At 38.3% G+C, this 27,543-nt stretch overlaps 1 protein-coding gene across 5 annotated transcripts in view; it reads right to left on the reverse strand.

Moving 5' to 3' along the window:
- Positions 1–225: 225 nt before the first annotated feature.
- Positions 226–27,543, reverse strand: part of Smg7 (SMG7, nonsense mediated mRNA decay factor) — a 62,697-nt gene continuing 35,379 nt past the window's right edge. For 3 of the 5 annotated variants that reach the window (XM_026787598.1, XM_026787596.1, XM_013352536.2), the window contains 21 exons: positions 26,375–26,492; positions 24,609–24,741; positions 22,766–22,937; positions 21,485–21,556; positions 20,449–20,599; positions 19,970–20,105; positions 16,965–17,127; positions 16,192–16,345; positions 15,095–15,165; positions 13,628–13,688; positions 12,071–12,190; positions 10,895–11,183; positions 7,492–7,636; positions 6,704–7,086; positions 5,391–5,762; positions 4,553–4,702; positions 2,763–2,843; positions 2,189–2,348; positions 1,374–1,544; positions 1,109–1,254; positions 226–516 (listed from right to left, as the gene is read on the reverse strand). In XM_026787598.1, the coding sequence (XP_026643399.1) occupies positions 403–516; positions 1,109–1,254; positions 1,374–1,544; positions 2,189–2,348; positions 2,763–2,843; positions 4,553–4,702; positions 5,391–5,762; positions 6,704–7,086; positions 7,492–7,636; positions 10,895–11,183; positions 12,071–12,190; positions 13,628–13,688; positions 15,095–15,165; positions 16,192–16,345; positions 16,965–17,127; positions 19,970–20,105; positions 20,449–20,599; positions 21,485–21,556; positions 22,766–22,937; positions 24,609–24,741; positions 26,375–26,492 (3,362 nt within the window). In that variant the 3' untranslated portion in view covers positions 226–402. The remainder of the gene's footprint in view (positions 517–1,108; positions 1,255–1,373; positions 1,545–2,188; positions 2,349–2,762; positions 2,844–4,552; positions 4,703–5,390; positions 5,763–6,703; positions 7,087–7,491; positions 7,637–10,894; positions 11,184–12,070; positions 12,191–13,627; positions 13,689–15,094; positions 15,166–16,191; positions 16,346–16,964; positions 17,128–19,969; positions 20,106–20,448; positions 20,600–21,484; positions 21,557–22,765; positions 22,938–24,608; positions 24,742–26,374; positions 26,493–27,543) is intronic. The other 2 variants (XM_013352537.2, XM_026787597.1) reach the window with 2 other exon arrangements.

The raw sequence follows: 27,543 nt of genomic DNA on the forward strand, positions 1-27,543 counted from the left end.
ATAATGGATTCCTATTTTATTCCCCAAAGAGGAAAAAAGGACTGAGAAGTTCCTATTGGCTTCTCCCGTCTGCCTTCCCTTCTCAGCTTCCACCTCCCACGTGTTGGGGACATGCGTGGTGGAGAAGGTGAGAGGCGTGCTATTAGTAACGGAGTGAAACAAACAGCAGCTCCTCTCTCCTCCGGAAAGCCCCGGGGAACCAGAGTTCCTGATGGGTTTTTTCTTTTTGTTGCACTGCGAACATTTCGTGCACACTCAGCGGGCTGGTGGAACACTTACACCCTCTCGACAGCAAGAAACAGACAAGAGGGCTGCCACCTGCAGGGACTGTGTGGGCCAGTCCTGCAAACCCAACATGCCATGGTTTATGGAGCCTTCATTCCCTGGGTCGCTACTGTGGCCTCAGTGTGGAGGGTTCATGGCACCTTGTCCCCGCTGTTGTTTCTGCTTCTGCTGCATTAACAACTGCTCCAGAGCGGAGGGTCCAGGATGCATCATGGAACTGGACCAGATAGACTGAAAAATAGCCCAGAAAATTGTCAGCAGAGGTCAAATGTCTTGGTCATCTGACAGGGACTTATTTTAAATCCTAGCTAGTCCTAAAGGTATTTAGAGTTTATGTCCTCTAAATCCCAAACAACTTAGCTCTAAGAAAAAGTCACAAAAAGACTCATTCCTTAGATTATTTTAAAACTTCAAACAGTGAAAGTACAGTTTTTAACCCCAAGACAGAGTTTCCATATGTACCCTAGACTGGCCTGGAAAGATTATCCCTTCTAGCTATACCATTCTGAGATTACAGCTAGTACCACAACCAGATGAAATCATGTTTTAAGTTTTTCTACTAAAACTCATATGGCATAACAGAGTAAGTTTACTATAAATGTTTTAGGCAAACAAAACATTTAAAATTATATACTCTTAATTGGTCAAATAATTATATACTCTTAATTGGTTAAATCAATCACACCAAGATAAACCAAAATTTTAAGACAAGGATGAAACTAAACTGTTTACCTTTCTGGACACCCTGACACCACACTGAGTTAGCCCTCATGGAGGAAAGCAGAGAAACTTCCACAGCAGGAGACTCGTGAAATCTACTCACCTTTAAGTTTTCCATGAGGACAGCGGAGGAATCCTCCATGGAGGGGCCGTGGCCTGTCCAGGTGCCACTTGGAGTGCTAGCCTGATGCCAACTGCTCTCAGATGATGATGTTGCTGAGAGATAATCAACGCCAAAACCACCCATGGCTAAGAGATGAAAGTGGGTAAGAATTCAGAATGTCTTATCAGTGGCCAATATCAAGCTCCAGGCAAAGTTAGAGCAAGTCATATCCTTTTTGCCTGGTAGAGAAAGAAATGGGATCTACCTGGTTTATCAGTTTTCCACCGATCTGCAGGCCGCCTATCCCTGTTATCTGGCGTTCCAATGGGTCCAAAATTAGAGAATGGAGCAGAATTATGGTTATGTGTTGGAGGAGAACTGGGCAGGCTGCTTGGGTTAGAGGAATGAGGAGACTGGCTGGCTGGTGTTGAATGATCTGTTAAATAATAATAACATATGGATATTAACAAGTGTTTCACAAACCAAACCAAGAGCTATTTCCTTTGGATGTGGTCATCCAAATGTGAATGAGAGCATTACAATAAAGCTTTGGAGAAAAGGCCACCGAGGCAGCCTGCCAGATCACTAACATGTCGGAGTGCATACATCATCCAAGTCCACCTTACAAAGAAAACAAACTGCAGGAAAATTTATCAGACATGCAGTTCTGACCTGTTTCACTTACATATTTACAATTTTTATCCATCAGAATGAGAATATCTTGATCTTAAGAATTATTATAAATTAGACTTTATGAAACTGAAACAAAAGGGGCATCTTGGCAGTTAAGAGCGCTGGGCACTTTTCTATAGAACCAGGGTTTGATTTCCAGCACCCAAAATCAAAACCATCTATAATTCCAGTTCTAGGGGTTCCAATACCCTCTTAGGGCCTCCATGGGCATTGCACACATGTGGTACACAGACGTGCAGGCGAATGCTTACACACATAAAATAAAAATAAATCCCCAAAACATTTTTAAAAAGACAAAGAAATATGATAATATAGAATCTGACCAATTCTTACTCAATATGGATGAAAAGAAAAGGCAAATTTTATAATTTAAGGACTAGTTGATACCTGAACTGGCAGGAAGTGATGGAGACCAAGGGGTCCCTTCAAAAAGGGAGTACAATGATGTTTCTTGGGAGGCAACTGAGGGGTTCAGTTCTGCCTTGGAGCTGGTTGTCAGGTTTTTCCCATACACTTCATTGAACATACTGCTGTTTGGATATCGTTCCTGAAAGATGTAAGTTAACAGTCCAGAAAGATATGAAGAAAGGCAGCATCACACCCACGGATGCTCAGCAGACCTAAAGCTTTCTTAGTAAGACAAACTCCCAAGACGTTAGTTAGTTAGTGAAAGTTATTCTTTCACTTTTGTCTTCCTCTTTACCTTTCTTTCATTCTGTATTTTGCTTTCCATGTAAACTATCTGAGGCAAAAAAACTGGGTTATTTATTTGACTGAACGACTAAGCTCTAAGAAATTCAGCATAAGAAACTTAAAAGGCTCAAATTCATGATCTACAGGTCATCAGTCTGCCCTAATCAGACAAAGGAGGTAAAATTAAGACTCAAAAAATACTACTACACGGAAAAGAAGAAAATAATCTATACTAAAAACACTAAGCAAGATTCTTAACTTTACGTACCTGATTGACAGAGAATCCAGTGAGGGACAAGAAAGAAGATGAATGTGACATGAGTTCTGAAGGCTTCTCCAATAAGGATTTCTTTAGTCCCAGAAAAAAACAAAACAGTGATTCTTTCCATTTTAAAGTAAACGGATTATCAAAGCAAAAGATTACCATTATCAGTCCCGTGTGTACAGTGTAAGACTCGGGAAAGGTTAAATTCATATCTGTCAGTATGATAACACCAACTATGTGCCGGTTGCCATAGGTGAGGCAGAACCTTCTTTCTTAGGTTTATTTGGTCCAGTGCAGAGATGCAGGCAGAAACCAGGAGAGCCTGAGGTATGACCCTCAGGAATTCCCTTAGCAAAAGATGATAAATCATCCTGGCACGTTTTACTCCCTAAAATGTTAAGAATATTAATGACTTTAAAAAAAGCCATTTAAAACCATTTTGATAGCTGGTTTTGTTTTCATGCTTCCTAAAGCAGATATACTTGTGACATACATTAAACTACTAAGTTGAGATTCTATTTAGTGGCCCTAAGGAAGTTACTGGAGTAGGGGCGAGAAAGCTGGTTTCTCTAAATGCATGCTATCATTAAATAGCAGTTTAATAATGTGCTCAACACCCATTACATGTAAAGCATTTTACATATCATGTTACTATACAAATATTACCTTATCAACTATGTTAAGAACCAGAAGGGCTCTTGTTTTCCATTTTTTTTTTTAAACATGCAAAAAAGGAGAAACATTTCAAGGCCCCACTTGTTCTAGCATCAGCTCTGTTTCCAATCAAATGGGCAGGAATAAGTAAGAAGAGTTCACGGACAAGAACAGTGGACACAGGCACCACCTGCAGTCTCAAACACCAGCAGAAAGGTACAAGACAGGACACGTGTAAGGCAACAGGACAGCAGCCGAGCCGCTGAAGCTCCTATGCTCTATCCCCAGGGAGGGAAGGGAGAAACTATCATAAAGCTATTTTTATTTCTCCTGATTCTATGATTAATACAATTCAATTCTAAGTATTTTATTGCCCTCTATTTATGGGAAAGAAAAAGTTAGAGAAAAAAAAGTTCAAAATCATTTTATGTTGTATTAAGTAAGATGTAGCAAAGGGGAAGGGATTTCATGATGTATACCTTCCTTCCATTATTTATACCCCACACCCTAAATTAAAATATGATGCAAATACTAGTGAGCATAAAGAATGACATTCTACAGGTTGAGTTCTAGAAGACTGTTTTAAAACAGGTATCAGTAACCAATTCTTACATTTTATTCTATATTATTCTAATCATTTGCATTCTGCATTCATTTATAGTACTCTAACTGTTCCCAGAGAGTTTCATTTTTACCCATTCTGTTTTATGATTCCAACTTTGAATTCAGATTAGTGCTCTTTTATGGTTCAGTGAGTTGAGCAAGAAAGAGCCATCAATCAGTTGTAAAATGTGGAAGGTATTTCCTTTAATATTTAGAATACACTTGACTTGTGAGTTCAGGTATACATATTACCTAAAAAAGGAGTTAACTGGCCAGCATCACACAGAGTATATGCAGACCAGTGCAAGATGCTTTCTGGCTAACCCATATCTGGGCTATGACTATAATCTGGGGGAACTAGAGTCAGTACCATTGCTACTACATTATCAGGTTAGTTTCAGGCAATACAGAAATATACTTTATATTCCCATAAAGAGAAAAGCCCCAGAAAAGAAGAGCTCACCTACACCAAGTATTATAAAAGCCTCAGAAAAGAAGCTGTTAGAGAAAGCAGCAGAGTTATGTCAAATACATACAAAGAGGCTTCGTCCAGGAAGAGAGGCGAGAGGACCCAGCAGAGCTGGGTAAAGATCAGGAGGGTTAGAAAAGATCAGCTCTTCCTCTTCCTCCAAGGCAGCCAGACTCTTTAACAGGTCCGGAGGAAGCAGAGGGGAGCTCTTGGGATCCTAGTGACAGAAAGGATCACTGTGAGATGCAATTAAGGACAAAAGCACATAAGAATAGTTAGTAGCATGATCCTCGTTAGTATAGTGGTAGAAAAAAAAAAAAAGAATAGTAGCATGATTAGTTGAACAACACAACTAAAGCCAAGAGTAGAGGCGTAATTAATTGTGATGTAGCATACAGACCAAAAAGCTGAAACACAAATGCAAAGTGACACAGCCAACAGAGAAGACCGAGTCCTAGAAGAGTAAGCTATGACTAGAGCAGGACATAGGTTAAGGCAGCTAGTGAGTAACATGACACAGAAAGCAGCTCTTTCAAAGTTATACACCTGCTTCTCTTGAATAACAAGAGAAAGGAGATAACTGACTTTGTTCCACTTAAGAAAGCAATTTGTTTAAATATCCATGAAACCTATTTTTAAACTTAGACAACTCAACCTAAGTAAGGAGCTCTTCTCAGAATTATCTATCATGATGCCATTAAATTATTCTTCTGTCACACCAGTACAGTTCACTAATCAACTATTGAACTCTTCAGGTCCCCAAACTAAACATACGACTCTGAAGAGGCCAAGTCCTTTACAATGCCCATTTTTGATAAACTTCAGTGAATCAACTTGAGAAATCCTAAAGCTCTGCAACCCTAGGCCCATCTTCATGGAACACGGTGATAGGAAGGAACACACACCTCAAATGGCATCCTGGGCACAGGGTCCTGCTCTGGACGGAAGACTCCTGGGGACCGTTTGCTTCTGCGGTCCATATTTGGTTGCTGTGCCATTACTGCTCTGTTATCAGCCATGCTGTAGGAAGAATCCCAGTAGAACTCTGGGACCTTGACTTCTGAGGGATTGTGGTTATATGGCTCCATGGGGAAAGGCTTCATTTTTTTCTCTAGAGGCTGCTGCTGTATTACAGGAGATTGCAATGACGGCTCAAACAGTTTTATAGGGTCTTGGGTCTGAAGGTAGTAGGGCTGTTTCACAGGCATAATTTTCCCTAGTGGGCCTTGAACCTGAGGGGGATTCCACAGCTGTTTGGAGGCATCTGCCTGTTGATACTGAAAAAAGAGATGGCTGTCAACAAGTCGAAGATAAACTGCAATCTTACTGATAGACAATACTCAGGATTCAGAGAGTAAGTTTATGATATTTTATAACTAAGACTCTAGAAAAAAAGTTTCCTTAGTCCTTAAGATTTTTCAACACTCAGCAATTCTGAGAAGGACCTTGAATTTCCATCTTTATTCAGTTCAATTATTTAAGAAGTTCAATGAATGTGTATGTGAGACAATGTGCTTCACCCTTCTGTTTCTTGTGTTCTAAGGACATACCATTTAAGATTGGCATCACATTCATCTCACCACCTCTTCAAGATAACAATTCTATTTCAATTCTGTTATTTATGTTCAAGTAAGAAATATTCTGGCACAGGGGATGGGGAGGATGAAAGCTGGTAAAGCAAGAACCTGAGTTCTGTACCCAGAACCCATGCAAAAATGCTGGTCATGATGGCACAAGCTTACAATCTCTGTGCTAGAGAGCTGGAGACAGGAGGACCTAGGGCCAGCTAGACTAGCCTAATTGGTAAGCTCCAGTCAGTGAGAGACCCCGTGTCAAAGGACGTGAAGGGCATTTTTAAGGTTGACACTACGGCTGTTCTCCAGCACAGACACTCATGCATATGCATCCACCTACATCCTATACACTCACACATTCACATTATGAAAATAAGATTTACAGAAAATCTTTAATAGAATGAACAATTAAGTAGCATGGAAAAATGATAGTCAAGATCTAACACACCACCCTTTAAATAAAGCAAGAAGGTAAATGTTCAAACTTCCCAACAACACAAAGAATACTCTTGTATTCACACAATCACGGTAAGCCTAAGCAGGAACAACCTTAAAATTTAACTAGTATTTATTAATGGCCAAACACTGAATTCTCTCGGCATTTCTCACTATTCTAGCTGGCTATACGCACAACTGTTGCCTACCTGCTGGAATCCAGAGTGATGAGGTGGGCTTTTCCCCAAAGCTGGTATGACTTTTGTTGGGGATTGCTGTTGCTGAGCTAGAGCTTGAACCTGCAACTGGCTTGTAGACTGTGCTGTTGGCTGAGCTGGTAAAGATGTAAGGGGTGTCTGGGAAGGTGGCTGTGATTGTTGAGGTCCCTGGTTCATTGGCCCTGGTCCAGAGGGCCGTTGCTGGCTGTAAGGAATGTGGGACTGTTTCCCAGCTTGCACCTGGTTTCCTGTTGGAGAGTGAGCTGTAGACTGAAGAAAGGTTCCTGGGACAGAAACACCAGCTGGGAAGGTGTAACCTGAGCCCATAGAGAATGCCACAGGAGGGGGGATAACATATGTTGGGGGCGGGAACCCTTCAAAACAGAAGAACACAGCTTTAGTTCCAAGAAACTTAACAAAAGAAAGGGGACAAAATTTGAGGGGAGTGTTTCTAACACATTATAAAAGCAACAGTCAACCACGCATGGTTTAAACTCAAATTGAGAAATACAGACTATAACTTTTCCTTTACATATTAATCAGACTCTCCTAAAGATGCTTCTCATGCTTAATGATAACAATTCCTTCATGGTAACTAACTACTACTTATATGTAAACTATAAAAAAATTTGGCTCAACAAGAATCCTGTAAGTATTAGAGAACTTAAACTTCTTTCTCTTATACATCATAGTTAGTAACATGACACTAACGATACAAAGCATCCAAGAACTGAACAGAAACTCCACACAGCTGAATTAGGTAGAGAATGTGTACCTACCTGGTCGGCTGGGAAGAGGAGGGAAAGCTCCGGGGTGATGAATGGGGATGAACTGAGAATTATTTGCTTGACTTGGAGTTTGAGTGACAGGTGTTTTCCTGGCTTCAGACACTGGAGTCTTTCTTAGTTCCGTCTGGGATTTTACCTATAATCAACAGAAGCAAAACTAACTATAAAAAGGTCCCCATGTGTTAGGAAAAACCACCCACTCTAAGAAAAAAATTTAAAATCTCATTATGTCCAAAGTATGCCGAAGAAACTTAAGTCATTTAAGTTAAATACAGGAAAGTCAAGATAAATTACCAGTTAAAAAAACAAAGGCTTAGATTTACTAGTAGGGTTATTTTGCTTTCACATAACCACAGAAAAACTAAATAACAAAAAGGAAAATACAAACCATTTGTTGTATGAGATACCTCATGTCAATAGGCTAAAAGCCTTGCCTAAGATCTTCAGCCATTTGGTAAGGGTCTCTTCATGCTGAATTGTGATTTAATGAAAGCTATTATTTTACAGGTGACATATAATGGCTCTCAGTTTAATTTCAACTAGGGAGCACTCACTCAAGGCTCTTTAAACGTGTAAATACTTCCAGCAGCAACAAACAGGCCCAAAGTTCTTAACATCAAGCCAATAAAGAAACGCCATGTGCAGTGTTCGAGGGTGAGCAAAAGGCAAGAAAATAGACAGCAGTGGCCGGGCAGTGGTGGTGGCGCATGCCTTTAATCCAATCCTAGCACTTGGGAGGTGGAGGCAGAGGCAGGGGGATCTCTGTGAATTTGAGCCTAGTCTACAGAGTTCTAGGACAGCCAGGGCTATACAGAGAAACCCTGTCTTCAAAAAACAAAAAGGGAAAGAGAAGGGAAAGGAAAGGGGAAAGGAAAAGAAAGAAAAAGGGGAAAGGAAAGATGGGAGAAAGGAAACGATGGGAAGGGAAAGGTAAAGAAAAATACAGTAGGGCTGGAGAGATGGCTCAAGTGGTTAAGAGCATTGCCTGCTCTTCCAAAGGTCCTGAGTTCAATTCCTAGCAACCACATGGTGGCTCACAACCATCTGTAATGAGGTCTGGTGCCCTCTTCTGGCCTGCAGATATACACACAGACAGAATATGAAATAATATCATAATAAATAAATAAATAAATATTTTTTTTTAAAAAAGAAAAATACAGTAGTTAATCGAAAAAGAGCTGACAATATTATGTAATGTGAATTGTGTGCCAAATTTTTGTTCTTATTTGTATTGTTGAAACAGATCTGCTAAGCCTTGGGTAGCTTAGAAGTTGCTATGTAACCCAGGCTGGCCTCATACTTGTAGCAATCCTCCTGCCTATCTTCTAAGTGCTGGGATTACAGGCAGGCACTGCCATGCCTATATGCCAGGCTTACTTTGTTATCTATTAGTAGATTTGAAATGGATAGAGGACAGAAAAGGAGATTTATTATCAGCATGGCTCTTACTGGGAGGCCACTACAGAAGACATATAGAATATGCTGGACTTAGTCCCCAAACGTAAGTCTAGTTAACTTGATGGTAGGTGTGGGAAGTCCTTCTGTCTATGTGTTGCTTTTATTGGTTAATGAAAAAAGAAACTGGCTTGGCCTGATAAGGTAGAACAGAGCTAGGCAGGAAAACTAAGCTGAATGCTAGGAGAAAGGAAGCGGAGTAAAGGAAAAGCCATGGAGTCGCTGTGGAGACAGATGTGCTAAAACGACCTAGTGGTAAAAAGTTAGAGCTAATGGGCCAAACTGTGATTTAAATAATATAGTTTCTATGTGATTATTTTAGGGCTAAGCGACCGGGAACCAACAAGCCGCGTCCCTTCAACAGATGGGATTTTGCTTTGTTATTTTTTTTTAATATTTATTTATTTATTTATTTATTTATTTATTTATTTATTTATTTATTTATTTATTTATTTATTAAGCCTGCAGGCCAGAAGAGGGCACCAGATCTCATTACAGATGGTTGTGAGCCACCATGTGGTTGCTGGGAATTGAACTCAGGACCTTCGGAAGAGCAGGCAATGCTCTTAACCACTGAGCAATCTCGCCAGCCCCTGCTTTGTTATTTCTTTACCTTTCCTTTGTACCCTTTGTTCAGGTCATTCCCTACATGTATGTGACTTGGAAGGTGGCTTCGTCAGTAGAATGCCTGCAAACATGTGAACTAGAATTCAACCTCCAAACCCACATAAGCATGCCAGGCGTGGTGACGTGCACTTAGAATCTCATCAGGGAGAAGGCTCACTTGCTGGTTAGTCAAGCCTAACTGGTGAGAACTAGGTCAACAAGAGACTGTCTCAAAGAAAACAGATGGCCTTCCTGAGGCTGATACCTGCTGTTGTTCTCTCACCTTCAGATATGTACACATGTGTGTAACAGCAAACATACAAACCATACAAAGTGTGCTCACACAAACACTAAAAAAGAAGGGAACCACATTTTACTTGTCCCCCCTTCTATTAGGCAGTAAACTGAGGTATGTATCCTCATTTACAAGAACCATCTAGGAGAATTTCCCACAATGAACTATCAAGTCACATAGCTATTTAAGTAGTCACCAAAACATTAATGGTATTAATAAAACAGTCAAGATCCTTTTACACTATATAAAATTACTGGTATCTCTTTGGAAAGGCATAAAAAAAGGCTACAGAATAGCTGGGAAATGGTTTTCTTAGCAAGACTTGATATTACTCCAGGATATTACTTCATACAACACTACTGGCTGGAACAGGTATAATGCCAAGAAAAGGTGCTTCAGTCTTTTACAAAAAAGCTTTACTTTGTACAGTGATTCTTTTATTTATTTATTTTTATATAGATTCACTATGTAGCCCTGGCTAGCCTGGAACTTACTATTCTGATCAGGCTGGTCTTTACCTCAAAGAACCACCTGCCTCTGTGCTGGGTTTAAAGGTATATATATATATATACTCTAAGTAAAAAAAGACAACAAAAGCTATAAAGCTGTAGTAAACCTGATTCTACTGGATGCTATGAAACCTGAAAACTCTTCTGAAATATTAGTAAGTGATAATTATACTTTCCAAAGAAAAATACAATCTGTGTGGAGCGTTTAAAGAGAACTCCCTCAAATTGATAAACGAGCCATCTACCACAGCTCTTTATATACCTTCCTATGCAGTCAAAGAATGCACTTAAACTTCAGAATGGCCAATGTACCCATTTTTATGAACAAAGAGAAACCTTGCCTTTTGTATGAGCCTTCCTCTACCTGCTTTATAGTTCAAATACAGCTTACCTGCACTGCCACACTCTGCTTTCCTGTTTCCTGTAACTTTCCTAAGGTGCATCTCCTGGTCTCAGCTCTCCTCTTGCTGCTGTCCTTCTTTCCATCATCCTTAGTTACAGTTATTCCTTTGCTACAGTCCCTGCTCACCTCTTTGGGAGGAAAGCTTCTTCCTTGGTCTCTGTTCACTTCTCGTGGCTTAACATTCTCTTTGAAGGTGACCACTGGTTTTTCTCCTGGGTCACAGTTGTTGCTTGGATTTCGGCCTGTAGACAGCACTGACTTCAGTCCCGGGCTTCCGTCAGTAGCTAGTGACTCTATCACAGATGTTTCTTGTAGGATGAGGTTCTCTTTGGTTTCACTGGGGTCTTCTAATATTAATTCTGGAATTTCTGTGATAAATAACAATTTCCCTACCTCATTTTCACACTGAATCAACCTAAAAAAAAGCAAGAATATGGATTTATTATGAAAAACAAACTAACTTCAACAGGTGAATATATTTTTAGGCCAAAAAAAAAAAAAAATGTGATGGAAAGAGAACAATACAGATCCAGACAGCACAGACAATATTATTCAGTAACCAAGACTCTAATGAGTACATTTCACATCACCACACTCCATTCATTATTCTCCTGCCCTACCCGTGTAATAACTGGTTATATTTACAGAGACTTATGATACTAATCTAAGTCCTTGACATAGCCTATAAGGTAGTTATAGATACTTATTTTAAAGAAAGGGAAGCTGAAGCTCAGAAATGGTAAGTTTAGTTATTTAAGCATGCAAGCATCCAAATGTACCGAGCATAGCAGAAATTTGAATACAAGCATGAAATAATATTAACTGTCTCTGAAAAGCACACAATCCACCAGGAAGATGCAAGAAACACAGACCTAGAAAAGAACAGAGCTAGAAATAACTTGTATTCTTTCCCTACACCAGCCACCACCTTCTGCTTTGTCTCTAACTAGTATCCCCTGCTCTGCCCTGATTGAAACCCATCAGCACATCCTTGCCATACAAATCACTCACTGAACCTGAGACTGTCCAATTAAATTCAAATGATACAGATGGCCTGTAAGCTGGAGCAGCACACAATAAATAAGACAAGACTAATTCTTCTTATCACAGATAACAGGTAGTGTAATAGTAAGAAGAGAGACATTTAAATAAACTATGATCACCAGGGTGATACACTACAAATATCGACTTAGTTCATCATCAATAATATTTACACCAAAGTTGAAAATATACATGAGGCACATGTCTGTCTGTGCTGACAAAGCGATCAAGAAGGAATGTAGGAGAAAGCCATGAGCATACCTTGGCTGATTGTCAGCAATCCATTTCCCTATGGAGATCAAACGCTGCTGTCGTATTCGTCTCTGCTGACCTTCTTTGTCTCCTGTAATACCCTGATGGCCTTTGGAAAAATCCAAGTTCCTAGAAAGGACAGAGTACATTTAAGAAGATTAAATACTTAAGAAATTTTCAAGACAACCAAATGCAAAAACTTCAAGATGTTTCTCACACAGGACATAGACCGCATATAATCAGTGGTGTTTGCTTGATTTTATACTTCCAAAGACTTCAAATACAAGAAACAAAGCAAAAACCAAATATCAAAGTTTATTATATTAATGTAGTATTTTTACTTTCTAGGTAAGAAACGAAAATAATCTAAGTTTTTCTTATTAATGATTCTTTTATTACAAGAATAAACTATTTTTTTGTTACTTGAATTGGGTCCTAAGATTAAACCCAGGTCCTTGTCCATGCCACGCAAATGTTCTATCACTGTATGAAGACCAAGCAATTTTATAAATACCTATTTTCTAAATAATTTGACTAAAAAATAATCATAATGTTAAAGGTCTCTGAAGCACATTGATTATTTTTTATGTGTGTGAGTGTTTTGCCTCCATGTATGTAGCACATGTATGCCAGATATTCCCAGAGATCAGAAGAGAGCAGATCCCCTAGGACTAGAGGAGTGTTAAGTGGTTTTCGGTTGCCTTGTAGGTACCTTGTAGGAATCAAACCTGGATCCTGTGCAAGAACAAAGAACCGCTCTTACCCATTTATTCTACTCCTGCGATGCCTGCTAAAAACAGTGTCAGTGTACTTTAAGACTTCTACTCTGGGCTGGAGAGATGGTTCAGTGGTGAAGAGCACTGGCTGCTCTTCCAGAGGTCCTGAGTTCAATTCCCAGCCACCACATGGTGGCTCTCAACCACCTATAATGAGATCTGGTGCCCTCTTCTAGCCTGCAGGCATACACGCAAGCAGAACACTTTCTACATTGAAAAATTTCCTAAATCAGGAAAATGTGCAAATGTCATAAATTATATAGATAGATGTCTAAACCAATGTGAAAAAGGAGTTCCTAAAATCTCTTGTGAATAATTTTAAAAGAAAAAGAATTATTTAAGTCAGGGGTGATGGTGCATGCCTAGATGCATTTGGCATTTGGGAGATGGAAGAAGGAGGACAGCAGGTTTGAAAACAGCTGGGCTACAAAGTAAAGCCATGCATATCTCCAAATCCAAAGCCATGAAGAAAGCTAACAGCTGAAGGGCACACAAAGTGAGAAAAGTCCCTACCTTCAGGATTAAACCCGATAAGCCTTATAATAAAATATACAAAGAATAAAAAAACAAAGTGAAAGAAGAATGGAGTTCCTTTTTTAGAATGTTCTTGTAAAATTGTTGTGTTTAACACAGAAGGAGATAACGCGCACACACATAGAACAACTACAGGTATCTTTTCCTATCGCTCTTGGCCTTATTCCCTTGAGATGGTTTCTCACTGAACTTGAGTTTTACATTTTTATTTATTTTGTTTCCAGTTACACACTGCAACAACTTCACAGCTAGTTACCTGAAAGAAGGTCTTAAAGCCAAGAATCCTTGTAATTCAAACTCTTCTGGAAGAGGTGTGGCTAAAGAAAGAAAGACAACAAAATTTGTAAACATTTCAATTAAAATCCCATTATTTGGAAGAGTAATATTTACAATATGAAAATAGTGAATAAAAAAAGATATCAAAAGAATGTGTGATGTCCATTCTCTGCTTTCGTAGGTCACACTCTGCTAAAGACAAGTCATCCAACAAAAGCCTGCATGACAGCTTTGGTACCTAGATAATCCCCTGAAATTCAAATAGGAAACACTCAAGGAGCTGGCACAAAGAACTTCCTCATCAGCTGTCTCAGGAAATAGAGCTTCAGTTGGGTGTGGTAGTGCACGCCTTTAACCTCAGCACTCAGGAGGCAGAGGCAGATAGATCTCGGAGTTTGAGGCCAGTCTGGTCTATAGAGCGAGTTTCAGGTCACTCAGGGCTACACAGAGAAACCCTGTCTTGGAGGAAGGGAGAGAGGGAGAGAGGAAGGGAAAAACAAATTAATAAGCCAAAAGCTTAAAAAAGCCAAAATTAGAATACAGAACTTCAGATCAGATCTACTAACCCAATGTTCAGGCTATAACATGACCAGTTAGTTATCCAGTGACATTACTAATGTCATTGAGAGCTTATAAGAAATAGCCTAAAAAAAGATCCAGGCGACTCAATGCAAATTACTAATAGAGAAGAGAGTGAAGCTTTATGTTGCTCAGTGCAGCACTATGTACGAGGAAAATTTAAACTATGAAAGTACATGCATGTGCACACGTATATTTGTGTTATCAGTGGAGATCGGAGGACAACCTCAGGTGTCACCCTCAGGAATGCTGCCCACATCTTCTGAGAAATGGTCTCTTATGGGCTGGAGCTCATCAATTAGGTTAGACTGGCTAGCAAGTCTTATTCCTATGGCTAACAGAATTCCAAGACTTGGAGCCCTAGGAATCTTCTTGTTTTTGGCTTGCTGGTTCTGGGATTTCAGGTATGCTAGGAATTATTCATGTGGGTTCTAGGTCTGCAAACTCTAATTTCAAGGAATCCAAACCCTTCTGCTGACTGCTGCATGCACCAGGCAATACATGGAATGAATATGAATATATATATATATGTAGGCAAAAACTCATACATGTAAAATATATAAATCTTAAAACAAACAAACAAAAACCCAGGACAACTTGCAATGATAAAGAGACGGGGAAGAAAAGAATAGAACTAAAATGTCATGAATGCCTACTGTAAGGCCTATAAGAGAAGCTATATGCTGAGGGAGTTCAGGAGAATTATCCACATCTACCTACTTCATCAGTACCAGAAGTCAGAGCTTCTTTGAAATACTGAATTCAAGTAAAAGAAACATACTTCACCAAAAGCCCGGGCTCCCTGGCTTTCAACCTACCCCGTGTGCTAGAGAACCACAAAACAGTACACAATTTAGGCAGCTCTTACCATTAGTACTTGAAAGATCATCTTCATGGGGATGGAAACTATTTAGAAGAGAAATTAGCCAGGGCCAAATGCTGCAAATTAAAAAAATTTGTATTTTATTTTTATATGAGAAACCAGAACATTAATAAATTATAAAAATGGCATCTATTTAGAGTTCCTGGCCTAATTTATTAAACAAAACCAAAGTTTTAGAGTTCACGTAAACAAAAATTTTATGTCAAAAATAGCAGTATCTAAAAACCTGTACTACAAAATCTACATTAATATCAAAAGGAAACTATGTATCCCATTCATGACAATATAAAAAAAGAAGGTACTTATGTAAAGAGAAAGAATTTGGAACTAATGAGATCAGGGGTCTTAATGAGATCCCATCATTTATTAATAAGTCACTTCTGTGTTCATACCAGGTTAAAGTAGTAAATTCAGAAACTTAAACAACTAAGATATGCAGGAGAGGAACTTTCTACCACTGCAAAATCTTTTTGAAACATTTCTACAATCAAAAGTACACTGAAAATGTCATTCATCACTAAAATAAAAAGTATTAAAGAACTGTCTCAAATGTTTCCAGGTAGTGGTGGCACAGACCTTTAATCCCAGCACTCGGGAGGTAAAGGCTGGCAGATCTCTATGAGTTTGAGGCCAGCCTGGTCTACAGAGTGGGTTCAGGACAGGCTCCAAAGCTACAGAGAAACCCTGTCTCAAAAAAAAAAAAAAAAAAAAACAAAAAAACAAAAGATTTTTATGCCAAGTTCATTCTGAAATGTAAAAAATACCTCTTCATAATATAGCAACGGCAGCCTGGTCTACAAGAGCTAGTTCCAGGACAGGCTCCAATACCACAGAGAAACCCTGTCTCGAAAAACCAAAAAATACAGCAACGGGGCAATACAGGAGTCACAAATTTCTATCTAAGACTTGTGTGTCTCACATGAAGAATTCAAAAATAAATGAAAGCATGCATAGAAGTTTTCATTTCAATTTCCTTAGAGTAGGCAGAAAACACAGTCTTCATGTGTTCAAGATTGTTTTAGAAGGCAGTTCTCCTATGTCTATGAACATCAAATGAAACCACCTTAAAACGTAACACTTACTACTGCCTTTCATCCACCACTGCTTCCTGAAAGATTCGAGGTCGGAGTCTTAGCCAGTCCATGGAGACCTTGACTGCAGGAAGGGGATAGGCATTGTAGGACTCCTGAGAATCGTTCTGGAGAGGACATTTGCACAGGATGCCAAGAAAAGACACTTGGAGAGTAGGGTAGAGAAAAAGATTCAGATTTTAAACAGCACACCAGTTCAAAATATCAACTATGAGTTTTCTGCTATATTAAACACTCATGCATCTTAGTTTCTTTCTAAATAAATTTTCAGCTAGGCATGGGAGCCCAGTTATGCTCCCAATACTTGAGGCTAAATAGGAGGACCATGAGTTTAAGGTCAGCCTGGGAATACACAGTAAGATTATATCAAAAACCAGAAAAGCAGAGAGGAAACATTTTCTTTTCTCTGTTCAAATATTATATAAAGCAGATGAGTATTAATATGGTGGTGGTGGTGCACACCTTTAATCCCAGCACTTTGGAGGTAGAGTCAGGCAAATCTCTATGAGTTCAGGCCAGCCTGGTCTACAGAGTGAGTTCTAGGACAGCCATGCCTGTTACACAGAGAAACCCTGTCTCAAAAGCAAACAAACATAAAAAAGAAAATTCAACCAACCAACCAACCAACAACAACAACAACAACAAACCAAACCAACCAAACAACAAAAAAACTCAAAGAGAATACAGGACTCATTTGGCTATATCTATAACAATGTCTAATTATGCAAACTGCATCTTTCAAAGTTAAATGGTATAATACTCACTAAAGAGGGCCAGCAACTGGGTCCAGCATAGCTGTTCATCTTGGCTGTAACTATGCTGCTCTGTTTCATTGCTAAAGTCACGAAGATGATGAAGTTGAAACAGGTTAATGACAGTGACATGAACTAACTGCTGAGAGTTGAAAGCTTTTTGGAACAGCAGCTTCTGTAACAGGAGACAAAAATACTACATATATTATCAAGAGCAGAATGTGTCTTACACACAAGAATAGTAATTAACTACATTTAGAATCACAGAGTAGTGTAATAGGATTACTGGATGAGTAAACTATCCCACTCTTAATTCCAGTATTTTATAGCTATCTAATGTCTACAAAGAAAACTCTTCTCTAAAAAAAAAAAAAAATCTAGGCACTACCAAACAAACATTTTTGCCCTAAGAAACTGTCCACGTATTGAAAAAGATTTATCAACTTTTATTTTATGAATATTGTTTTCATAAACACCAATACTAATATTAGCCTGTGCACCATATGCATGCCTGGTACCTGAAGAGACCAAAAGATGGTGTTGGATTTCCTGCAAGTGGAGTTATGGATAAGTGTGAGCTCCCATGTAGGTACTAGGAATGGAACTTGGGTTTTCTGGAAGAGCAACCAGCATTCCTAATTGGCTGAGTAATCTCTCTAGCTCTGGAAACAATATATACTTTTAATATGATCTGATAAGATAATGATAATGCTTGGAGCTATACATATATTTAGATATCTTAATCCATTAGAGGTTGCCTTGTAAGAGACATACATATTGAATAAAATGTTTTATTTTAGTTGGGCAGTGGTAGCGCACGACTGTAAACCCAGCACTGGGAGACAGAGGCAAGCAGATCTCTGAGTTCAAGACCAGCTTCATGTACAAAGTGAGTTCCCAGATAGGCTCCAAAGCTACACAGAGAAACCTTGTCTCAAAAAACCAAAACAAGGGCTGGAAAGATGGCTCAGTGGTTAAGAGCATTGCCTGTTCTTCCAAAGGTCTTGAGTTCGATTCCCAGCAACCACATGGTGGCTCACAACCATCTGTAGTGAGGTCTGGTGGCCTCTTCTGGCCTTCAGGCATGCATATAGACAGAATACTGCATACATAATCAATCAATCAATCAATCAATCAATCAAAACAAGTTTTAAAAGGACAAATGATTGAAAGCAGATCTATGCAGTGAAAGAATTCCAAAACTAAGATTCAAGTATTCCTTTAACCCTTGATACATAAGTGTAACAAGATTTGTCCTGAACTTTTCATTTATATGATTTTTACCAAGTTTTATTTACCTAGTAACAATTTTGTTTAGAGTAACCTGCTAAGCAGTATAGAACATTACCACACAGATTCTCATAGCTGGTGGTCTCAATGTAGTTATACTTCTGTTTTAACATCTGTGATGGGAAACTAAGTTCCTAATAAAGTTGACAGCAACTAGGATGGATATATTTTTTAGCTGTAGCCAGTCTTTCCGCATTTCTCTCAGGGGAACAGTCTGGAAGATAGCAGACTCAAGTGTTACTACTCTTCTGGTAAGAACTGACAATACACCAGATGTAGTAGCTTATACCTATAATCTCAGTACTTGGGAAGTTGAGACAGAAAAGTTTGGCATGATTGTAATGACTGCAGCAATTTTGAGGTCAACAGAGGCTACAGTGAGACCTTATCTAAAGAAAACAAAAACCTCAAATAATAAAACCAGAACTGACGATCCTGACAAGATCATTCCTGCAGTTGCAGACCACTGCATGGGGTTCCTGCTGCATCCAACATGTCCGTCGCCTTTACTAAATTCTGAGACCTGTCCCCCCTCCATCCATCTGTCGAGAGAGGCAGAGTCTAAAATAGCCACTGTGAGTTATATAAGCAAAGTCTTCTACATTACTTTGGAGAAAAATTCAGATTTGTTTTTAATAACTCAACCTCCATGTGATCTGCCATTCCACTGTATTTGTTGATAATGTTAAGTTCCTTTCCAAAGACAAACATTACTTAATTTCCTAATCTCTGACAGAATTTTCCAATAAAATTTCTCCTTAAATTTATACACCTATCCTTCTAAATAAGCTAACCATTTATGTCGGTTATACTTTTAATCCAACAAGTCTATTCAGATTCCAATATTCTTTTCTAGACTAAGTAGTTGAGAACACTCAAGTCCATGTTTCTTTTACACATGCAACCCTATAAGTACCATGGCATAAGTTCAAACAGGAAGGAAGGAAACAGAAGAAGACCAGGAAAGATTATTTTGCAATACACTACTTCTATTGCAAATATATCTTATAAACAACGGTTATCTGTAATTATTTTACATTGACTATATTTGGATAATTTATGCTTTCACTGTGCAAGTTTTGTGTTACTGTTTGTTTTGGACAGTTTATCACTATGTAGCCCTGGCTGGGTTGGATGCCATGAAGATCAGGCTGTCCTCAAACTCATAAAGATCTACTTGCCTCTGCCTCCCAAGTCCTGGGATTACATTAAAAGTATGCACCATCCAGTCTAATCAAGTATTTAAACCCCTTAAATGCAAGACTTCTCAACATTTAGTTATAGACAGCTTTTCTATACAAAGGAGTAACCCAGAAATATAAGATTCAGAGTATCTGTTTCACTGCTGATTCCAGAGCCCTAAACATTAATACTGAACAGTCAAATATTACAATATATTTAAGATTCTTAAATACATTTAAAATAAAGCAATGTATATCAGACTGTCTTGTTTCTTAATACATTCCACTTTGACCTGTTTTGTTAGCTGGTGGGGGTGGGGGTCAATGAGAAGGCTGCTACAACATGTATGGATAGCATAGCTCAGGAACTAGGAGTCTGGTCCTCTGGGTGTATCTTAGTGGGAAAGCATTTGTTAAGAAGCTTATACTAGGCCCCCAGTTCCATCCTCAACACCACAAAAAAGACAAAAAGTCTAAGTTAATTCTCTCCAAATCTTAAGGTTTCTGATTTAGAGAAGACAAACATCTTTTGTTTTTAACTCGAACCTTAAACTGTTCTTCCAACTTCTCTCGAAGAGGGCTCAACTTTTCCAAACTCTTACTCAGGTATACATGGCCGTGGAATTTAATAAACGCCTTGATGAAGTCAGAAACACCCCACTTGGTTTTCAACTCATCCCGGCTGAAATGAAAGAAAAACCTGCATGAATCTTAAACAGCACAATTAGCAAAACCCATACAACTGGATTTAGCTTGCAAGCTACTTGAGCACCCAATAGACAGGAAAAGGGTCGTCCTAAGTCTAGCTTCATAGCTTACAACTTAGATGAGTCTGCATTTAACTGCAATAAAGCACATGCTGGGTACAAATCAGTAACTGCACACAAAATAATTTTGGTATTAGATTATAGGTTTAGAGATAAAAGATGAAATACATCCCTGGCCAGTATTTCCTGGACACCAAAATTTGAGAGATTAAGATTCCAGGTTACACAAAATTCTCTTAGAAAAAAAGTCAGCCCTACCTTTCCAGTGCTTTAGAAAGTGCTTTCTGTAGATTGGTGGAGGCAGCTGGGAAAGGGAATTTCACAGCAATGCTTCTGCAGTAGTAGAAAATTGTGGTCAGGTGGTCTCCTTTGGAAGAAGCTAAGATAGCCAACTGATTGTAAGGCTGACCTAAAGGAGAAAGTTAAGATTCTAAAGTCACCAAGAACCAATCCTGCTATCAAGATAGACATGTTCAGTTAAATCCTTGAATTAATAATGCAAAGTACTGTTTAAGGCGGATCTCATGACTACCAATTAACAGTTGGGTGTAATGTGAAACTGTACACATCAGTGATGGCACACCCTATCATGGGCAGGTTAAAAAGTCACACAATTAAATATTGAGTATGGTAGTACACACTGTAATCCAAACACTCATGCTCAGGCAGGAGGATCAGAGTTCAAAGGCATATTGGGCTACAAAACTAGACTTTCAAATCCTGTACAATAGGATCAATACAATAAGCACTCATGGATTCCGAAAGGGTTAGCTAGTAAATCTCCTTGGCACTGTGGGTGATGAGGACTCATCACAACCACTCAGCTCTGCTCGTAAAGTGTATCATCAGCTCTACTTGAGATATGCTAGAGTTGCCGGGCGGTGGTGGCGCACGCCTTTAATCCCAGCATTTGGGAGGCAGAGGCAGGCGGATCTCTGTGAGTTTGAGACCAGCCTGGTCTATAAGAGCTAGTTCCAGGACAGGCTCCAAAACCAGAGAAACCCTGTCTTGAAAAACAAACAAAACAACAACAACAACAACAAAAAAAAGAATGCTAGAGTTGTAGAAACATTATCAGATTATATTAATTCCACTTATGCTGGCTTTCTAACAAAGTAACTTAAAGAGAAATTCATTTTTCGGAGTATAAAAGTGAAAAAGGAAGAAATGAAACTCAGTGATCTTGAAATTCAACTTCTGCTGCTTCAACACACTTCAAAAGTAGAGCCTATCTGTTACAGTCCTATAAAGAACAAAGTGACATTGTCAGCCTTAAAGTGGCAGGCCCACTCACCATTGGAGGGGACAAGCTGAGCTGCATGCCTATAGTAAGACTCTGCCTGGCTGGTCTGGTTTCTGTATCGAGCTAAGAAGAAAAAGAAAACTCAGTTTAAAACCAGATAGATATACAAAAATATACACAAAAACCACCAGGAGGGCATGTCCAAAACAGCTAGAGCTTTAAATTCTCAAGATAACAAAGACATTAAAATTACTTTAAAGGCCATTAAAGATAGAAAAATTTAAAACAAATTAACTATAGGATTATGTGTGATGTGTCCATCCAGCCTTCTCTATTTGAGACATTCAGCATGTAACCAATTTTAAAGCTTACCTAGCCCCCATTTTCAGGTCCTCCAGTGTCATGCATCACCAGCTCCCACTATGGACTATGCTGGTGACCTGGAGCCGGCCCACAAGAAGGGGTGAGTTATATGGCACTTAAAAACAAAACAAAACAAAACAAAAAAAACACTGTACAATATGATCTGAAAATTAAATGTTTCTTCAATATCTTAGAGTGATTTTTGAAAAATGCCTCGCATCTACTGCAATATTAAGAAGGTGTGTGCAAAGAAGACATTAAAAGCAAAACCATCCTAAACACACTGTCGCTGCATCTCCTTGCAGAGCTCACTGATATCTTTGATGTGACCTCTCATAATGTCACTCATTTATGGCATTAAGAAATCTAAAATCTACTAATTTAAACACACTAATGTTTCCATTCCTTGTTATTTTAGGACAAAACATAATCCTATAGTTAATTTATTTTATAACCTTTTTAGGTCACCTTAAAGCAATGAACAGAAAGATAAGTTATATAATAACCCCAGATAAAATATATGTGTAACGGAAATACAAATTTAACCTTTGAAAGGAAGCAACATGAAATGAGCTTTCAGTGCATCAGCAGGAAGAAATAACAGACAATCTAGTTCTCAAAGAGGTTAATTTACAAACTTTATTCCAAAGGAGTTCAAGTTTCTAATTTAGAAAATACAGCAACATTTTGATGATTTACCTTTGACTACATTTTTAGCGTTTACTATTTGCCTATATCTGGATCAAATCTGAAAAGAATTTAAATTTTAGTGACTTTTTTCCAAAATTCTTCTGCCAATCTCAAAACACAGAAAAAAATGTAAGTTCTTAAAGGGGATTTTATAATTTCTTCGTATATCAATCTAAACCACACATGCATATAACAGGCTTCTTCCTATGACTATTCCAAAGAAAAGGATGAATGTGTTATTAATGTATACATTAATTAATATAATTTTCAAAGGCTCACCAATGTCTCCAAGGTGGACGAGGCAGTGCTGGCAAATGTAGGAACAGGAGCTGGACTGTGGCTTCACTATGGCGCTGGTGTGCGTCTGTTTATTGCTAATAATTCCCAATTGGGAAGACTTCACACGGCATGGCAAATCTACATTAAACACCGTACACAGTTCCTGTAATAACTGAAGAAAAAACACAAGCAAAATTTAGTAAAGTCAGAATGTTCTAACAGTGAAGTTTACATAGAAGATATGCATCTATGTATCACATGCTGCTGAGACTATCATTCAAATTGTATGCGGGTTAAATTTAATCTTTGATTGGTTGATTCTCATTATCAAAGCATTTTCAGATAAAGCATTTTTAAAAAACCAACACACATACAAAACAAATCAAGTTAAAAATATTTTATTATCCATTTAATTACAAATAGATGAAATTAAAAATATTTACTCAATGTTCAAGTATTTGTATATGTACCACTTGTGTGTATTTTAATTGCTATTTCATCTATTTGTAATTAAATGGATAATAAAATATTTTAAAATTGATTTTGTGTGTGTGTGTGTGTGTGTGTGTGTGCGCGCGCGCGCGTGTGTAAGGGGGGGTGTGCCACATTGTTACATGGCACATGGGCAGAAGTCAGGACAATTTGCAGTTTGTTCTACCCCATGGGCTCCAGGGATCAAACTCAGGTTATCAGCCCTTGTAATGATAGGAATTTAAAGACTATGCACTGAAAAAAAATCTTTGCCAGTTCTTTCTGTGTTGCTTGTCCATACCTATATATTGGCTTTATTTTGGTTTAAACATTTTATTGAATGAAGAAAAAGAGAAAGAATGTCTATTTATTTACTCAATGTGCAAGTATTCGTATATATACCACACATGTGTAAAAAGTCCATGGACATCAGAAGGACCTCTGGGACTCGAGTTACAGAGAGTTGAGAGCTGTTATGTGAGTGAGCACTCCAGTCCTGTGTAAGAGTCAAGTGCTCTCAACTACCAAGCCATCTTTCCAGTCCAAAATAGCAATTTTTCCAAATCATTACGCTTAAAGAAAAGTCCATGAACATTTATTTCTTTGTAAACTGCATCAGGATGTGACTAAGAAAAAGGGAAATATGTGAAAATAATATAGCTTATTTTTCAATCTGAATAAAAAAGATGATTCAATTTCCTAGGTAATTTAAAATCATTTTATGATCCATATAAATTCTACTATGTAAATCATAGTACAAAAATTTACCTGACATTGCAACTTTTTGCAAAGATTTTTAAATTTTTATTTTATATGAGTGCACTGCACGTATAACTGCATGCCAAAGAGGGCATCTCAGGTCCTATTATTGATGGTTGTGAGCCACCATGTGGTTGCTGGGAACTGAACTCAGTACCTCTGAAAGAGCGGCCAGTGCTCTTAATGGCAGTGCCATCTCTCTAACCCAACACTGCAACAGCTTACCTAGCACAAAGTAGCTACTACTTTCATAATGACTACACTTGGTTTGATTATATGACTACTTCCATGCCTCCCTGAGGCTTGGCTCTCATTATACCTTTTTATTCATATAATTAAGCCTCCTTCCTAAGCATGTATCTTTCTTTTTCCCTCTCTCTGGCAATACTGGGATTTGAACCCAAGACCTCAAGACTACATTCCCAAACTTAAGTCTGTATCTTTAAAAAAGGTAGTACGAATAATTTCAGACATCTAGATGATGTGAAACTATATGTGATCAACTTTCGGATATCTTATAAGGTAGTTAATAGTATTCACATTTACAAAAGTTATGTACAAAGAACAGAGTATCACTAAAGCTAGGAGAATTCATACACAAGGCAGAACTCACCTGAGTATAGAAGCCACTAGCTGCCTCTAGGAACAGAGAAAGGTTTGCCTGAACTTCACTCCGATTTGGGTTTGCTCGATTCTTTGCTTGGCCTTGTAGTGTTGTGATCTGATTCTTAAAGGCATGATTCCAGCTGAAAACAAAACGTAATTCTATTTGGTATAGTAGTAACTCACTGGGCAGACACTGGTCCCCCTGAGAACAAGAAAGAGCTGTTTGTTATATACCACACCAAACAGCAAACCAGCATCAAAGTTATTTAATTAAATAACTTCATGCTTTTCTTTGAACAAGACTATACATGCAGTAGAATACAACTGACTTTAGTGGACACTTACCAAATGCTCCAGTAAGCAGAATGTGGTTTCTACTATGACCCTTTAGAGCTATTACAGTAAGAACTAATTAAGAATCCCAGGATAAAAACCAAAACCATAGTGGCAAGATCAAAGTAAAATAAGTTATTAACATTTTTAACACACTGGGCCAAAAATAATTATACCCTACTCAAGGTGACACATGGGGGGGGGCACTTTGTACATATCAAGTTCTACCCTTTACTTTCCCCAGATAATTATGCACAACATTCACTTCTATTTAACGTTTAATGATTTTGTTTATCTTACAGGTTAAGGCTTAATACTTTCTTTACAATATGAAATAGAAGCCACATTTCAAATTTTTATTTAAACACAATGCTAAAATTTAGTATACCAAAATGACCTTAATCATTACATTATCAGCTTAAATTCAATATTAGTGAACTAAGGTATCAATCTCTTATTTTTGAGGCTCCAGAACTTTACGGTTTTAAAAAAATAGTTTAGGACGCCAATACTCCTTTACTATTGGTGATGCTTTCTCATCATGGACTCAAATATTACAGACATGAGTTCTGATTAGTTATTAAGTTAAACTTTCTAAAAACACAGGGCACAAAAAGCACAGGAAAAAGAAAAAAACAATATCATCACAACTTGGGCTATTAGGCCTTACTAGAATGAATGTTTTCTTTGTTTTTTCAAGACAGGGCTTCACTATGTAGCCCTGGCCGACCTCAAACTCAGAGACCTGCCTGCCTCTGCTTCCTGAGTGCTAGGATTAAAAACAGAATGTTCTTAACTGCTGCTTAATTTTCCATCAAACTTACCATCCCTGTTTCAATTTATAAGACAAAATCTTCTACCAAAGACCTTTATTCACTCACTGATTATCTGCATTTCATGCTTCCTAGAAAGAATACGTAGAATTGCCTAAACACACAAAATCATTCTTTAGTTTTCTGGTGAGCAAGAAGATATAGCCACAGATTTGATTAAATGACCTTTACTTACAATCGAATACACTTTCCTGTTGAACAAACAGTATGACATTGACCATAGTTTCTTGGCTTTTGGGCTAAGACCAAATGCAAAATCCCACTATCAAAGAAAAGTCTATCTTTACTATCATGGTTTAATTATAAGACTCCATACAGATACACTTAAAATTTGAAGTATCATATATGTTTAAATTTGTCCACTCCAGTATGTTCTAAGAACTGTCTCTGGTAAAATTCAAACCTAAACAGTCCTCCTCTCTCCCTCTAAGACTGCACCTGAAAAAAACACTAATCATTAAATTTCTTTTTTTAAAATCACAAGCATTAGAATTTCATTTAAAAAGTTTACACTAGGGCAGGTTGAAAAATTATCAATTAAGCATTAATGTTTCAAAGTCTTGAAGATTCCTGATTGCACAGGAACATCTCAAATGACAATACTTACAGATCCTGTTCTACTTTCTTGTCTAAAGCATATTCCAGATCAGTAACTAGCATTTTCTGGTACAAGTCCTGCAGAGCTTGCCTGGATGTCCAGACCTCAGCTGGTCCCAGCTTAGAATCTGTGTAACAAAGCAAACAAAACACCACCATGTTGTTAAGTCACTTAATCCATGAGCCACACCAATGACTCCTTCTCTCCCCATTCACTGCTGCACAAGTTTTATGTTACTGTATTTCAAAGGACTTTCACCTCTGCCTTTGGGCTAATAGCTAAATTGGATTTAAAATGCTTTTGTTTGTTGTTTTAGCTATTTTTTAAAACCGTGTACACCATGTGTATGTGCATGTGTGTGGGTGTATGCACTGGGTGAGTAGAGCAAAGAGAGCATCAGGCACCCTTCTATCACTCTACCTGCACTCGTGAGTCCCAGGGATCTTGCTGTCTCTACCTTCCCTTATTCCTTAGGGCTGGGGTTGCAGGTATGCCCAGCATGACTTTATACGGTTGCTGGAATCTGAACTCCAGTTTCCATGCTTGTGCACAGAAAAAACTCCTGTGTGCTGACCCATTCGCTCCACCCATCTTTCAGATTTAAATTTTCATTATGAAATTAAAATGGCCATTGAAAAACGATTCATTCTTTGCTGTTGGTTTGGATTTCTGCCTGTTCATGTCACAGCAGGTCATATATCTCAAATGAGTCACTCCATTTGAAATAATGTCGTCTATCAAATTGTAACTGTATCTTCATTCAAGTCATGGTTCCCTTTGATTTTGAATCATTCCTACAAGGATCCTCACAAAATTTTTCTGTAAGTTCACCAACCAGCAGATGCCTGGATTATTACTACTTTATTATATTACCCTAGTGTAACTATGAAAGTTATTTTCATGAATGGGACATGCCCATCCAAGGCACTTCTGTGATCAGTCCATATTATAACTTAAATGTGAAGAAAGGCTGAGGCCTGGTATTAAACTGCTCAAAAGGTCAGAAGAGTAACTGTATAGAATAAAATTAGGAAGTCAGGCTCTGATTATGTATTTAAGAAATGGGGTCACAGCCGGGCGGTGGAGGCACACGCCTTTAATCCCAGCACTCGGGAGGCAGAGGCAGGAGGATCTCTGTGAGTTCGAGACCAGCCTGGTCTACAAGAGCTAGTTCCAGG

Source organism: Microtus ochrogaster (assembly GCF_000317375.1).
Source record: "Microtus ochrogaster isolate Prairie Vole_2 chromosome 6 unlocalized genomic scaffold, MicOch1.0 chr6_random_2, whole genome shotgun sequence".
Lineage (NCBI taxonomy): Eukaryota > Metazoa > Chordata > Mammalia > Rodentia > Cricetidae > Microtus > Microtus ochrogaster.